The sequence below is a fragment of the Mus pahari genome, chromosome 4, assembly GCF_900095145.1.
Source record: "Mus pahari chromosome 4, PAHARI_EIJ_v1.1, whole genome shotgun sequence".
Lineage (NCBI taxonomy): Eukaryota > Metazoa > Chordata > Mammalia > Rodentia > Muridae > Mus > Mus pahari.
Window position 1 is genome coordinate 141737622 of NC_034593.1, and position 15730 is coordinate 141753351.

The window sequence follows — 15730 nt, forward strand, 5'->3', positions numbered from 1 at the left end:
CCATCACTACAGACAAGGCAGGCATAGGATATATCCATCACTACAGACAAGGCAGGCATAGGATAGCCCTTAGCACACACCTTTGATCTCTCTGGCTGGGCCAGATAGGCCCTAAGTACCCAAACAATGAATGTAGTTAGTTTGTAGAAGGAAGCACCCATGTTTGAAAGTGATATTTAATTGAGTGGCAGACAAAGTAATGAATCAGAAAGATTTGACAGAATAAGAAATACCCAACTCTAATGAGAACCAAGAGGAAAGAAAGGTGACTTAAGAGAGAGCAGCAGGTGGGAGTGAGGGGGGGCAATTATATAGAAACAGGTTGCAGAGACAGAAAAAAGGCTAGACACATGAATACAGAACAAGCCAGAGAATGAGAAGGAGCCAGATTAGAACATATTATCAAAGTTAGTATGAGGCCAAGCAGAACAATTCAGTCCGAAGCTGAAAGAAACCTGCTTAAGTCAGTCAGCATTTGAATAGCTGAGTTGACCAGTCAGCCAGAACCAGGATGAACAGGGGTGAGCTTATTTAGCAATAAGTCTTAGAGGTCTAGATAAGATTTTACTGAGGGTAGAAGTGAGATCATCTGTACCCATTGAGGTCGTCTTGGTGACAACCTGCTGTTTGAGGCTCATCTCAGTCCGTCTGGCACCGCTCTCCTTCCCCTTTCCCTGTGGCTGCTATCTGTGGCTTAGTTCAGGTTGTCTCACCTATTGAAGTAACCCAGTGACCTGGAGTCTATAGACATATGCTACATTCTCTCCTGCTCCTGGGGTCCTAACTCTAGAAAGCTTCATCTAGCTTTCATGTCTATTGCTTGTGGGCTTTGGCATTGATGACTGTGAGGTGGGACTGTTGCAGCTAGTTACACTCTTGTCTCTCTCTCCTTCTCTGAAGCTGCTTTCTTCAGAACTGAACTGTTCTTCTCTGCACACCCCCTGCTCTCTCAGGGCTGGGTCCGGGTGCGGGTGCGGGTGCGGGTGCGGGTGCGGGTGCGGGTGCGGGTGCGGGTGCGGGTCCATGCTGTTTCTGCTACTTGGCAGGATGGCTCTGAAGCATAAATGCAGCCTCTGGGGCTCCTGGACTCCTGTTTGGTTTCTTTCCACGTTATTTCTGGCAGCGACTGTGTGCTGCATATAAGATACCTACCTACTATTTGGAGTATGCACTGAAATTTCCAGAAAATAACCCCCCACCCCATGTTAACATTTGCAGCTCCCGAGCTACATTATCTTGGTCTGTCTTTAGGCCCTGCTAATAGTCGTCCATTGCTCACCTCTTTGTTTGACCTAACATCCATCTTTGTGACTATTAGCTAAATCCTTTGGGACTGCACACATAGACCACAAACTTCCACCAACCCTAATGCTAAGATTATCATCAGACACCATTTGAAGCCTACAGCAGCAAATTCCTTGCTTTCCTGTAATGCCTACCATGATATTCCCAGGAATGCATTTGAAAAGGGCCTTGATTTATGCCTGCCTTTGTTCTTTTACTTGATGAACCTGTTAACACTTGGGAATATAGCATTTGAGCTGACTTAAATCCCTGCACCCAGGCTATGGTTGCAGAATAAACCCTACTCCCTTTGAGGTGAGAGCAATGGCTTGCATGAGCAGGAGGAGATGCTTGGCCTGGCTCAGCATTTGCTCTTGGCTGCCTCCTTTGCTCCTGGGCTTCCTTCACTGTTTCCTAATTCTAGTTCTGTTCTTCAGATCTCATCCTTCAAGACCTGCCTCGAACGCTCGTGTCCCTGTGCGGCTCTTTCCTCCGCTTGGAGTCACTTCCCACCTTGCTTTTCCCGCCGTGTTCACTTGCTTTCCAGTTGTACGTCTTCCTTTCTCCCTCCTAGAGGTGCATGTGCTTGAGATCCGGGGCAGGGCGATGCTATTGAGGCTCTCCCCACAGAACTCCAAAATGACGTTTTCCTTCTGGTGAGTTCTTCATGTCTGAATCACACTGAAGTCAGTTAGGCCTATTTTTAAACCATAAGACTGGGATTCATCTTAATCTTCCTTGGCTGTTTGCAGACAACACTATCCAGTGGTGACGCTTGCTTTTGGCTCTCAGTTTCCTTCCAGAGATTTCCCACATCCATCCTACAGCGCTGTGCCGTTAGCTTTTGTATTTATTTATCATAGCGCCAGTTTGAGTATACAGGGGCCATCATTATTCAGTATTTTTGTCTTTCCCATGAAATATCTACTTTCTTATACATCTTCTTCTAAAGATGTAGGGCAGGGGTTCAGATGGCCAGCTTTTCCATGGCCAGAGTGCAGCAGGTGGCCATTAACAGAGTGCTTTGTGTCTTGCTCTGAGAGGTAATGGGATCTGCTTGGCTCTTTGTACTTTTTCAACATGTTGCTTAGTTGGAGGAAACTATGCTATCCTCATCTGTCGTGGGGATGAGCACACACCTTCCCTGGGTCAGCGTGATGCTTATGTGGAAGATCACAGCATCGAGCTCAGTAAGAGCTCAGCTGAACGGCCGTAGCGTCCCCAGTGTCCTCACGCAGTGGAGGGGAGCTTTCCCAGTGCCCTCACGCAGTGGAGTGGTGTCTTCAGTGTCCCAGTGTCCTCACACAATGGAGGGGTGTCAGCGTTCCCAGTGTTCTCACGCAGTAGAGGGGAGCGTCCCCAGTGTTCTCACACAGTCGAGGGGTGTCTTCAGTGTCCGAGTGTCCTCACACAGTGGATGGGTGTCAGCGTTCCCAGTGTCCTCACGCAGTGGAGGGGTGTCTTCAGTGTCCCAGTGTCCTCACGCAGTGGAGGGGTGTCTTCAGTGTCCCAGTGTCCTCACGCAGTGGAGGGGTGTCTTCAGTGTCCCAGTGTCCTCACGCAGTCGAGGGGTGTCTTCTGTTGTCCTGTCTCCTTTAGCACTTGTGTTCTTACGTTTCCTCTTGGTAAAACACGGATAGAGATTCACTGTTACAGCTGTGCGTGTGAGACACTGAGCTGGAGACATCCACATGGAAATGATTATTTCTCAGTGGAAGCTGGCACTGTGAAGGTCTTAGCCATCTTAGCTCAGTTGGAATCTCTTTTTCAGAAAGGCGACAGGGTCTTCTGCTACAGCACAGTCTCTGGTGGCTACGCGGAATTTGCTCTTGCAGCGGATCACACTATCTACCCCCTGCCCGAGACACTGGACTTCAGGCAGGGGGCAGCCCTGGGAGTCCCGTACTTCACGGCCTGCCGAGCTCTGTTCCACAGGTGAGGTGGCACCCTGAGTTCACAGCTTCTCTGCCTGGACTGTGGCTGCTTACTGCTAGCCCTTTGTGATTTAGCATTTTGGGCTCATGCCAATCACAGAGGAGACAGAAGTTTGACCATTTTGAGAAGAAAGAGAAAACTAGTCCTTTGAATCATTTTCTGAAAACATGGGAGTCAGGAAGGAGACAGGAGACTCTGAGGAAAATATGTCTCTTTGTCTTGGTCACAGTTATTGCTGTGTAGAGACACCATGACCATAGCAACGCTTACAAGGGAAAGCGTTTAATTGGGGGCTTGCTTACAGCTTACGGAGGTGTAGTCCATTATCAGCATAGCAGAGAATGTGGCAGGCATGATGCTGAAGAACTAGCTGGGAGAGATGATATCCTGACCCACAGCAGTGAGAATGAGCCTGGGCCTGGCGGCTTGGGCTCTTGAAATCTCCAAGTCCAACCCAGGGACACTTCTTCCAACAAGGCCACACCCACCCTACTGAGGCCACACCTCCTAGCCTTGTATTATGGTCAAATAGTGCCACTCCCTGGTCACTGAGCATTCAAACATATTAGCCTGGGGGCTGGGGAAGCATTCTTTTGTTGTTTTTTGAGACAGGGAACTCACTCTGTAGACCAGAGTCTACACTCTGGTCTACACTCTGCTGGCCTCAAAGCCAGAGCTCTGCCTGCCTCTGCCTTCTGAGTTCTGGGATTAAAGGTGTACACTACTACTTGGCTAGGGGGCCATTCTTATTCAAACCACCATAGTCCTACTTTTCTATTACTGTGACAGTGACCCCATGACCAAGGCAACTTATAAAAGAAAGAGGATATATCATATATATTGGGCCTTACAGTTTCAGAGGGTGAACTATGGTGGAAGCAGGCTGTCAGGCATGGTGCTAGAGCAGTATCTGAGAGCTTCCATCTGAACCATAGCCATGAGGCAGAGAGAGCGGGAGGGGGAAGGGAGAAGAAGAAAGGGAGAGAGAGAGAGAGAGAGAGAGAGAGAGAGAGAGAGAGAGAGAGACAGACAGAGAGAGACAGACAGAGAGAGACAGACAGAGAGAGACACCGAGAGAGTGATTGATTTCTCTTTTTAAACTGCCAAACCCACCCTGAGTGACACTTCTCCACCAAAACCACACTTCCTAATCCTAAATAGTCCCACCCACTGGAGACCAAGTATTCAAATACATGAGCCGTTCTCCTTCAAATCACCCTAGTCTTAGAGCAGGTTTTTATTTACTTCTTTTTTTTGAAGGATCAGTAAGACCTGGCTGTGTTTAGAACCAAGAGAGAGGATGCAATGGAAGAATAGAGGGATACAAATAGACCCTACATAGAGTTTAAATGATGAACTGAGATGGTGAATATCCAAACATGGATGGATAAAAGGATGGAAAGGACTCCAGTCCCAGGCAGCGATGGGCTTCAGTGTTTACAAGAAAGCCCAGCCATGAGACCTAGTAGAATAAAGATGTAATTATGGGAACACTTGTAGGTAGAGACAGGATGTTGAAGAAGCCACCGGGAAGCCATGAGCAGGGATTGGGGCTCCATGAGCAGGGATTGGGGCTAGTGTATTCTCATTCCAGAGTGAACAGATTCCCTTCAAAGGAGCCGTCCACCATATCCGTGGGATGAGCTGGATCATAAGGCACCAGTGGTGAGGGAAGGTTCACGTGTTTGAGCAGGGAAATGCTCCCCTGTATGGCATGGTGTCTGTTCCTAGCATTCAGAGTCTAAAAGAATATAGTAGTGTAGCACAGGAGAAAAGCCTGGGCATTTTAGGGCGTGGCCTGGGGGCCTTGGTGACTCTGCACATCCTCTTAGGAACCCCTCAGAGTTGATTTTTAGAGGTGTGGAAAGGCAAGGCGTTTCTATTAGAACTGATCAGAAGCATCCCACCTCTGTTACCTGGGTAACCCTGGACCACAGGATAATGGCTGATGGGCAGCAAACTTGCCTGGGGACACTTGGAAATTTCTACCCTTGGGGACACATGGGCACAAGGGACTCCAGTACCAGTTCTCAAATTTCACCAACATACAAGGAAGGTAACCGAAGCATTATAGTGTGATCCTCACGTCCAACACGGCCTCAGGTAGGTGACAGATACCCAATGGCATATCCCCAGTGGGTACTGCATAGACAGTCTGTGTTCACTGCAGCCGTGGGGACCATCATTGAGTCTTGAGGTGAGAGGACATTTGACTCCATGTTAGGATGCACCGTCTCTTTGGGTATTATCTGAAGCAAGGGTAGAAATTCCTCACCAATGATTGGATGGCAGCTCCTGGTTCCTCTGACCAAGTGCATGATTGCACCTCTGCTTTTTTTCCTGCAGTGCCCGTGCTCGAGCTGGGGAAAGTGTTTTGGTTCATGGGGCCAGCGGAGGAGTGAGTATCTATTCTTCAAGTTTGTATTCAAGCGAGCATGGAGTTATGGGTCTCACGTAATAGTTCTTGAAATCTCTGCAACATTTAAGTTTTCAATTTTAAAAATTTATTCTCCAAGGACTCATTCATGCGCTCTGTGTGACTGATCTTATCTCCTGGTATGCCCTTCCCAACTTCATGCTCTGTTCTTCTTTTAAAATAACCCACTGTGTCTAAAATCAGTGGTACCCAGGTGAGAATCCGTCTGCAGGAGCTCAGGGTGCTCTTCCACTCCAGCAGCCAACAGCCAACAGTAGCTCCTCCCTGGGGCAAGGCCTTGGGAACCTGTCACCTGTCCATGCTGGGCTTCTGACATCGTACATGATGAAGTCATTTTTAAGAGCTGCATCACCACCACCACCCCTCCCCCTCCCCCCAATGCCATGAGGCTTTAAGATGTAGCTGCTAAGTAGAATCTGTGGCTGATGCATTCCTTACTTAATAAATTCAGCAGACCACCTCATAAAACAATGTGGTAGGTTTTCCACCTGTGCTGGGAGTGCACCAAGACTGGCCTTGCCTCTGCCTTCACGTGGCATGGTTCTTAGAATTATGTGGCCTTTTAAGCTGTTCTAAACATTAACAGTAGTTGTTCCATATTCCTTTAGATAGCAAAATAAGGCTCATTAAACCTCTCAGCCAGTGAGTGGTCAGCTTTCCTCCTGTCCGGGCTCCCTCTTGTGCCAACAGGCTCACACTTTGGTGGTAACCAAAGGGTGCATAGTATATAGCTGTGTCCTCAACACCACAACCCAAGGCTGAAAGTGCTAATAGTTGGGGAAAGGACTGAGAACTCAGTACCTAAGTCCTCTAAGGAATCCCCCAGCATAGCATTGTCAGACTCCTCAAGCACTTCACTGCTGGTCCATCTCCAGGGAACATGGAGGAGAAGCCAGAGCTGTCATTTGGAATTTACTAAGCCAGCACAGAGAGACATTGGAAATGTTGGAGACAAAACCAAGGGCCTTTGGAGTGATGGCTCACCTCCAGGGAGCTAGTCGACCCTCAGTACTGGGTGTTCTGGGGGTGACATGGAAAGGAGTAACTCATTATCCAGCATGCCCCACATAATGACGATGGCATCCTGACAGTATGGCTCTGCCTCTGAAAGTGGCCAGGTAACTCAGAAAGTCGGGCTGCAATGTGTCTCTACAGAGATGATCTCCTTGTTTCACATCTGGCTTCCTCAGTGACTCGGAGATCAATCTGTAGGGGTTCACGCATCAGACTGTTTACCAAAGAAGCCCAAAGTTGTCTCTGTAGGACTGGAAAAGACAGCTAAACTCATTGCTAACCATCTCCAAAGGCTGGTTTTAGATGAGTTCAATTTAACCTAATAACCGAAGGTTCGAAACACACGTGTTTATTTAAATTGCTATGGTGTCTAAGAGCCTTGTGCTCCGTAGAGAAGAGAGATCTGCGTACAGTGGAGAGAGAGGGTTTAGAGGAAATCCTTTTACACTCCTGTAGAAAGCCCTGCCACTTCAGAGGGATTGGTTTGCTTTTTTAAAAGTTAAAATCCAAACTGCTGGTTTTTGGAGTTGGCTGAGTCTGCTAAATCCTGGCTGGCCGGGACAGGCTGGCGGCCCGTGTATGACTCACCTCTGATCCTCCTGCCCTATCGGAGGGAGACAGACACTGGCTTTTGCCTGGCTTCTGTTTGTGCTTTCTGTCCTCATTTAATCCACATTCTTGCTGGATTATGTTGTGGGTTTAAAGTGGCGTGGATTTGCGAACACAGCCATTGTCCCAGTATATTGGTGGGAGAGTCTCATTTTAGTGTTCGTGAAATAAATTGGAGAGAAATAACTGGCAGAAAATGCCACATAATCTCTTGAAAAAATATTGTGAGTCTAATTGTTGGCAAGAAAACAGTAGCCAGAGCCCTTTAGAAAACTGAGAGCCTATGCTCAAAGGAGAGCTTTAGGTGAGATGTTTGCATTAGGTCTGTGCCTTAAAATGTGATTTTATTAGTGTCATAGTTTTAATAAAAAGGTTAAGTCATTGAGGTCAATTGCAGCGACCCCACAGTACATTGCTCCTCCTGATGGGCTGGCTGTATCCTTCCTTACATAGGGTTCTGCATACTTGCTTTGGTTAAGTTACAGACAGCCTGGCAGAGCCTCATCTACTGCATGGGCCTTCAGTCCAGGTGGGCAGGGCTGCTCCTATCCAGTGGGTTTCTCACATTTCCCACTGTAATTATTTCTCCTGCCTTACCCAATTCTATTGGCCTTCCAGATCATCGTTTCTTTACTTTTTAAATTGAGTTTTTACATTTACTTTGTGTGTCTGCGCTAGCTTGTGCTGATCAGGGGACAGTTTGCCTGACTCGGTTCCCTGCTTCTACCAGATGGTTGCTGACTTTTGGCTTGGTGGAAAGCAGCCCAGTCTACGACCCTGACAGTTAAAGCTCTGTGTGAACTGCATTGGGTTAGAATATTCGGCTTTCATACGATGGTCTGGTATGAGAGGAGACATGCTCAGAGTTGGCCTCTGGCCTCTATGTGTGCACTGGGCACATACGGCAGCACATGCGTGCGCGTGCGCGCACACACACACACAGAATCCTTGATTTTAAAAACTACTAGTGAATTGCTGCCTTGAGTTTCATTGAAAAATAATGCCCTAAATTTTGGCTAAGGAGTAAGATAGAATTTTCAACAATTTTTGAAGTAGGCCCAAACATGTCTGCCACTTTAACATTTATATAATTTAATAAATATTACCCTTGATGCTCATAAAGTCAGAGTAATGGGTCAGACCCTGAGACTGCTGATTTGTATGTATGGTTAGGGTTAGGGTGCCTATAATACCTAATATCATACAAAATCCAGACAAACAGTGGTCTGGTAGAAAGCGTTGAAGAAGTCCTGGTCTGCATTTGAAACTCTAATCTGTAACAGGAAATAACAGCCAATCATGGTGGCTCATGGTCGGAACCCAGCACTTGCAGGGGCTAAGGCAGAGGATCACCATGAGTTCAGGCCAGCCTGGGCTACATAATGCATGAGTTCAGGCCAGCCTGGGCTACATGATGAGCTTCTCAAAAGAAAAAGAAGTGTCTGAGTATTTATTTTCTTTTCAAGAATAAGTGCTTTTCTAAATTTGACTCTGAATGAAACTGGGGATATAAAAACCTGAATACAAACCACTGTTGGAAAGGGTTTTGTTTCCAATGACCAAGGAGGGTAAATAGTTGAAGTTGGAAACTCCTTGCCCTGCTCTGGGCCAGCAATTGTCTGCAGGGTCGTTTCACACCATCCCGGCTTCCTGGCTGTGTATTTGTCAGGTTGAGGGGGTCTTTGCCTGATTCCAGAGTCTAAAGCTGCTGCCACTCCTTGAGAGCTTAGGCTCTCCACACTGCCATGGCTCTCAGCATTGTCCAGAGCCTCCACCTTGCCGTGGACCTTGGCCGTCAGTCTCCATCGGGCCATGAGCTTGGTCCCTGAGCCAGGCCATCCTTCTTTCTGCCTTTTGAACACCCCGAGCATGTTCCCACTCTACCCTTCCCTTTACCACCTGCGCCCTCCGAACAGGAATTGCCTGGATTCACCCCCCACTCCCACCCCCTTTCTCCTCATCTTTCCTGATGGCTTAGACAGCCCCTGTCCACATCTCTAACCCTGGGTGGTTTTCTTATTTTCCCCAGTACTTTCTGTTGACTTCACTCAATTGTTAATTCACATTACCTGTTTTCTCTTTAGAATTTTTTTTTTTTTTTACATTAAGTATGTGGGCAGAGCCTTTATCTCTGACTTACACAATAGAGGCCTTATGCTTGTTATAAAGAATGTATTATTTAATTGGTTAAAGCCAGGAAGAAGCGTCAGTCAAGGCAGGCTGTAAAGGCTGTACCTCCTGCACAAAGCACGAATTAACAAGTGTCCTGCTGCAGTAGTTAATGGTCATGGGCTGCAGTGTGGCTTGTCCTGCTCTGCTGTATGAGACTTGCTCAAGGCTGGTGTATTTCAGAGCTTACAGTTCATCATCAGCATAACACTGACAGCGATGGAGAACTCAGTTAGTGCTGTGAGGTATGCTGAGCACAGCATTGGGAGAATGCTTTTTTCCTTCAGGAAAGTTCAACACTAGACCACTGGTTCTCAACCTTCCTAACACTGTGACCCTTTAATACAGTTCCTCATGCTGTGATGACACCCAACCGTAAAATTATTTTCATTGTTACTTTATAATTGTAGCTTTGCTGCTGTTACGAATTATAATATAAATATATGTGTTCTCTGATGGTCTTAGGTGACTCTTGTAAAGCGACCATGACCCACAGGTTGAGAACCACTGCACACGTGAGCTCTGCAGTTCCCTGTGGGCACTGGAGGCCTCCAGGGAAGGTGGAGACTATGTGATGTCAGGATTATGTTTTGTCTTTCAGGTTGGATTAGCTACATGCCAGATTGCCAGAGCTCATGGCTTAAAGGTTTTGGGCACAGCTGGTTCTGAGGAAGGAAAAAAGCTTGTTCTGCAAAACGGAGCCCACGAAGTGTTTAACCACAAAGAAGCCAACTATATTGATAAAATCAAGGTAAACTTTTCTACAGTTTAAGAAGGTCAAACTTTGCTTCTGGGAGACTCACTTGACTTTAAAAATAAGTCATTTTAACAACTGCCTTCTTAATTAATATGATTTTGCTTAGTAAGTAACATTGTTTCTGTTTTCATATCTATATGTACTCTCACCCCTATACATGTTTTAATTGATTTAAAAGGACAGGCATCTAGTTCCCCAGATTTTGCTGTCATGCTTGTAATGTGCTTGCGTATTAAAAGAGATGATGGAGCCTTTCTCTTTTTTTTTCCTTTATTAGATATTTTCTTATTTACATTTCAAATGCTATCCCGAAAATTCCCTATACCCTCCCCCCGCCCTTCTCCCCTACCCACCCACTCCCACTTCTTGGCCCTGGCATTCCCCTGTACTGGGGCATATAAAGTTTGCATAGCCTAGGGGCCTCTCTTCCCAATGATGGACAACTTGGCCGAGATGGAGCCTTTCTAAAGTCAATTGAAAGATCATGTTGTAAGTAAAGCTTGCAGCTACAAGATGCTCATAGTGCAGCTGTTAAGGATGTGAAATTCCCATTGCACTCGAGGTTCTGAGAATTACAAACCAGATGTAGCTACCCAGGAAAGATGCTGCTTGCTAATGGGGTCCTTGGGGAGGGATTGCCATTATCCCACCCACCACAGTGAGGCGCATTCAGTTGATGTTGCTTACCATACAGTTCACACAGGATCTTATCTGTCTGGTTTGCCTGGCAAGTGCTCAGCCACTGACTTCTGTCCAGTGCTCACCTGAATCCTGAAGTCCTTATTTATATATCACTGATAAGGGAATCAGCACTTACTCCCTTGCTCATCCTCAAGTGCACTGTCCTGAGGTAGGATAATGAGGATTTCCCTGGCATGGAGTGCCTTATAGAGGTCATTATCCAAGGAGGAAGAATGTGTGCATGGGGGTATTTCCACCAAACGCCAGTCAGGGCTCTGACCTGTGCCATGCAGAGAGGAGCTGACACGGTGCTCAGTGCTGATGCGGTTCTCAGGTGTGTCTGAGCTAGAGAAGACTGGTTACTGGGGAAAGTTGCTGCTTGTTTCTCCAGCATCTGACTTTAGGCCATGAGGGTGACTCTTTCACTTACCTGCGGGCTTCTGGTTTTTCTTGATCTCAGGAATCTTCTCTAGGCCTCTCCACTCCGCTCTCCTCTCCCATCCTTTCACTGCCTAACTTCTAGAAACACTAGGCCTTCACTTCCCCCTTGCCCCTCTCCCCCAGGGCAGTTCTGCCCGTGTGCTCTCCCAGGGCAGTTCTGCCCGTGTGCTCTCCCAGGGCAGGTCTGCCCGTGTGTTCTCCCAGGGCAGGTCTGTCCGTGTGCTCTCCCAGGGCAGGTCTGCCTGTGTGCTCTCCCAGGGAAGGTCTGCCTGTGTGCTCTCCCAGGGCAGTTCTGCCTGTGTGTAATCTGACATTCACAGTGGCTGTGTCTCTGGTGAGTGGAGAGTCTTGTGTCCAGGCTGCTCTGTGTCTGTCCTTATCCTAAGGAGCATAAGATCTTGATTGGATCTCATTGAAACTGTCTGTCTTCCTGCTCACTGGCTTCACTATTAACCTTCTCCTGTCTTCCTGTACACTGGCTTAACTAGTAACCTCCTCTTCTTCACATTATTACATGTTGTGTGCCTTTGTTTCTGTGTGTCTGTATGCCCTTTGTTAGTTCTGACACCTGAGTTCCATCTCTATGTCACTAGCCTAGCAATCGTTAGCACTTACCTGTTAGCCCGACAGGAGCCCTTATATCATTATCTATGTCTGTTTTCAAATTGTGTGTGTGTTAAGTGTATGTGTGTGTGTATGTGCATGTGCACCTGTGCATGGATGTGTGGAGGACAAGGGTTCACCTTGATGTCATCCTTTGTCACCCTCCACCTTTTATTCTGAGACAAGGCCTCTCAGTAAGCCTGGAGCTCACCTCTCCCTGTAGACTGCCTGGCCAGCAGGACCAGGATCTGTGCAACTCTGCCCCCAGCTCTGGGATTCCAGCTTCCTCTGTGGTGCTGGATCTGGAGAAGCCTGTGAGCGGGAGCGTTACCCTCAGCTGTCTCCCCATGAGCTTTGTCTGTGCCCATTTAAATCAGCTTCTCTCTGCTACTCCCCACTACCACCTTTACTCTGACAGTTTCACCCCCGACAAGGACCTCTCAAGTTCCTGTCCTCTGTTATTTAAGCCTCTATTCCCCTGCCCTGATGAGTGTTGATGAGCTCAGAGTCGCTCTGTCTGCTCTGTTCCTGGAGATATCTGTCCCCTTAAATATTTGTACCAAGAAATCACTGAAATGGAGCTCTGTTCAAAGAGGAATTTTAACTTTCCTGTCTGTTGTTGAGCTTCTAGTACCTAAAACACTGAATTAATGTACACCTGAAAAATAAAACCAAACCAAAACCCAAACATGGAGTTCTTTACCTAACATGCTGTTCCGCATGTTTTGCAGTCTGTAACAGTTTGCATTTTCCTCTTCCCACAATGCTGTGGTGGGAGGAAGCATTCCCCAAAGGCCCTTGTGTGTCATTTTTCCTTCACTTTCCTACATCAATTACAGTGCCTGGTTTAAGTACTCATTACTTAGAATGTTATATATATAAATCTAATACAAAATAATTATAACATTGCTGGATCTTTAAGAACCAGTTTAAAATGTAGAGAATCAACCCAACAGTGCAGACAGAAAGAATTAGTATATGAAGCAAACGATAAGCCACCTATAACACAACTTGATAAGCATACAGGCAGAAATACACACCATAACCACCCACAAATACACATCCACAGCCCCCAGTCCACACACACGTACCCATCCATATACCACAGATATCCACAGATAACCACTCATAGGCACGCACGCGCGCACACACACACACACACACACACACACACATCCATGCAAATTTGACCTGCTCATGGTAGCATATCCAATGTTTCTGAGTTGGTACTGCAGAGAGTGTTACTGGTTACTTTGTAATTAGATTATTTTAAAACATGCACTGTTGGTTCTAATGTGTGCTTAGAGAAGTGGTTTTACTGATTCTTGCCTTCATCTTGTTCTTTTATCACGCAGATGTCTGTTGGTGACAAGGACAAGGGGGTTGATGTGATTATTGAGATGCTGGCGAATGAGAACCTTAGCAATGACCTGAAGCTTCTGTCCTACGGAGGACGGGTCGTTGTAAGTATGACTCTTCAGCACTGTGAATTTCACCAGGGCTCAAGCCCGTTTTACAGCAACCTTCAACTGTGTACCTGTTGTTTCCATGGTAGGTTGTTGGCTGTAGAGGTCCCATTGAAATAAACCCAAGGGACACCATGGCAAAAGAGACAAGCATCATTGGAGTCTCTCTCTTTTCATCCACCAAGGTAAGAAAGGGGTGGCTCTGTCTGTGCTAGTCAGCAGACCGACAGTTAAAGTCGATGCTAAGCTAGGTCACCTGACTGGAGAGGTGGTTCATGAGAGCAGCAGTAGGAAGAGGGAGCATTAGTGAGTCACAGCTATGTCAAGATGTTATTTCATATACTAACACTGTCCCAGGCATATGCGAATGACAGAGAATTAAAGTGTGGATCTGGGAAAACTGTCAGTCTCCATATTTGCAAGGGGACCTTTCGGGTCATGTGGTCCACTGCCAAGAACCAAATAACTATAAACACACACTTTTGTTTTTTTTTTTCCAATCCCTTTCCTCTAGGAGGAGTTTCAACAATTCGCAGGCATCCTCCAAGCAGGAATAGAGAAAGGTTGGGTGAAACCTGTGATAGGCTCTGAGTATCCATTGGAGAAAGCAGCCCAGGCCCACGAAGATATCATTCACGGCAGTGGGAAGACAGGGAAAATGATTCTCCTCTTGTGAGACCTGTGTCACTGGGACACCTTCTTCTTCAAGTCTCTGCTGCACCATCTTTAAACAGTGTTTATTTGATTGAGGTTCATGTATTAAAAACATGACTTTAGGGAGTAGACACAGTGATGTAATTGCAGAGAGCGGGTGTGCCCAATGGGGTCTGCATGCATCACAAAACTCTTTTGTTCCTTTTTCTTCATTTTTCTTAATTTGGTTGGATGTTTTTGTTTTGTGCTTGAGACAGGATCATTCTCTGTAGTTCATGCTGGCCTTGAACTCACAGTGATCTTTCTGCCTCAGTCTTCTAAGTGCTGGGATAATCAATAGTAATGCACACTACTATCAGACCTGCTTGTCTGATTAAGTTCATACCTTTGAATAAAATGTACAAGTTCAAAATGGTCCTCTATTGATCTCCCGGGGCTTCCAAGCCTGCTTTAGGGAGTCACCTGCCCCCTCAGCCATGGCTGTTGTGGGCCCTGAAGACTTTCTGTGCTGGAAAACATCCTTTTAAAACTAATGTCATCTCAGTCGGTAAGCCTCTGGGAAGGGCAAAAATGAGCAACACCCGGGAGACCTACCGGTCAGTTTTCCTAACATTTCTGAGAATATCAGAATACTGTATGCCAGTCCCCAGCCACCTGTGGTCTGGGAGGTCAGCAGCCTTATCCTGGGTCTGTGGTATTCAGTACAAACACCCATCAAATGCTTCATGGTCACTTACAGTTTGCTGTATATGTGACATGAGTCTCATGGTTTCACTTAAAATGGTAAGTTCACAAATTTAACACATTAAGAACTGTCTGCTTTGGTTTTCATAGTATCTTAACCTGGAGTAAATTCTGTAGAGTACTGAAGCCTGTGTCTGTCTCGTGTATGTAGCACAAACCTCATTTCTGCGTAGTTCCTGACCCTGTGCCTGCTTATTACACTTGCTCTATCCTGGAATTCTTTTAGACTAAATAGAAGGACAGCCTTTTAGAAATCTCACACCAGCATTATGTCCAAGGAGATAGTGGTCGATTACTCACTTTTGGTTTGTTTTTCTTCAAATGAACACACTCTCCCATTTCCACATCCTCCCATTTCTACACCCACCACTTCCCCCACCCCCACCCGATTCCACACCCTTCTGTTTCACATTGTGTGACAGATTGTCTCATTTCATTTGTGTTGGAGACCAGGTTGAGAAAACCCAGGCATCTTACAATCCAGGCATCTCACAGCCCAGGCATTTTTACAGCATGCAGCTGAAAGCCATATAGTTCTTTGGAGCCAGTTGTATCCTCTCTCTGCAAGGCTGTTTGGTGGAAACCAGCAGGATTCTGGCCCTAAGCAAACATCAAGGACTGAGGGAGTCTTCTTACATTCCGGAGCTGCCTGGAGCTGTCACCTTGGGCTGTTAACAGAAACTGGACTTTGAGATTAGCTGCCCGATGTTCCAGAGCAGTGATGCCAAGGAACTGAGATAAATCACAAAAGTTTCACACTCCCAATTAGCCTCCCCATTTGTCCTTCACAGAGCTTTCTTTTGATCACTCCCTAACCCCTCGCTGTATTGTATAAAACATAAGCATTTTCCCTTAGTAAATGAGACTATGACAAGCATGCATGGTCTCGTAGCTTTCTTTATCCCAATTCTCTCTAGGTTTGTGATCCCCCTCGAG

General features: G+C 46.5%; 1 protein-coding gene across 2 annotated transcripts in view; it reads left to right on the forward strand.

Annotated features, from left to right (window-relative positions):
* Cryz (crystallin zeta) overlaps window positions 1-14920 on the forward strand; it is a 28280-nt gene extending 13360 nt beyond the window's left edge. For both annotated transcript variants that reach the window (XM_021196631.2, XM_029538097.1), the window contains 6 exons: window positions 3056-3219; window positions 5566-5617; window positions 10050-10199; window positions 13286-13393; window positions 13486-13581; window positions 13911-14920. In XM_021196631.2, the coding sequence (XP_021052290.1) occupies window positions 3056-3219; window positions 5566-5617; window positions 10050-10199; window positions 13286-13393; window positions 13486-13581; window positions 13911-14072 (732 nt within the window). In that variant the 3' untranslated portion in view covers window positions 14073-14920. The remainder of the gene's footprint in view (window positions 1-3055; window positions 3220-5565; window positions 5618-10049; window positions 10200-13285; window positions 13394-13485; window positions 13582-13910) is intronic.
* The last annotated feature ends 810 nt before the right edge of the window (window positions 14921-15730 follow it).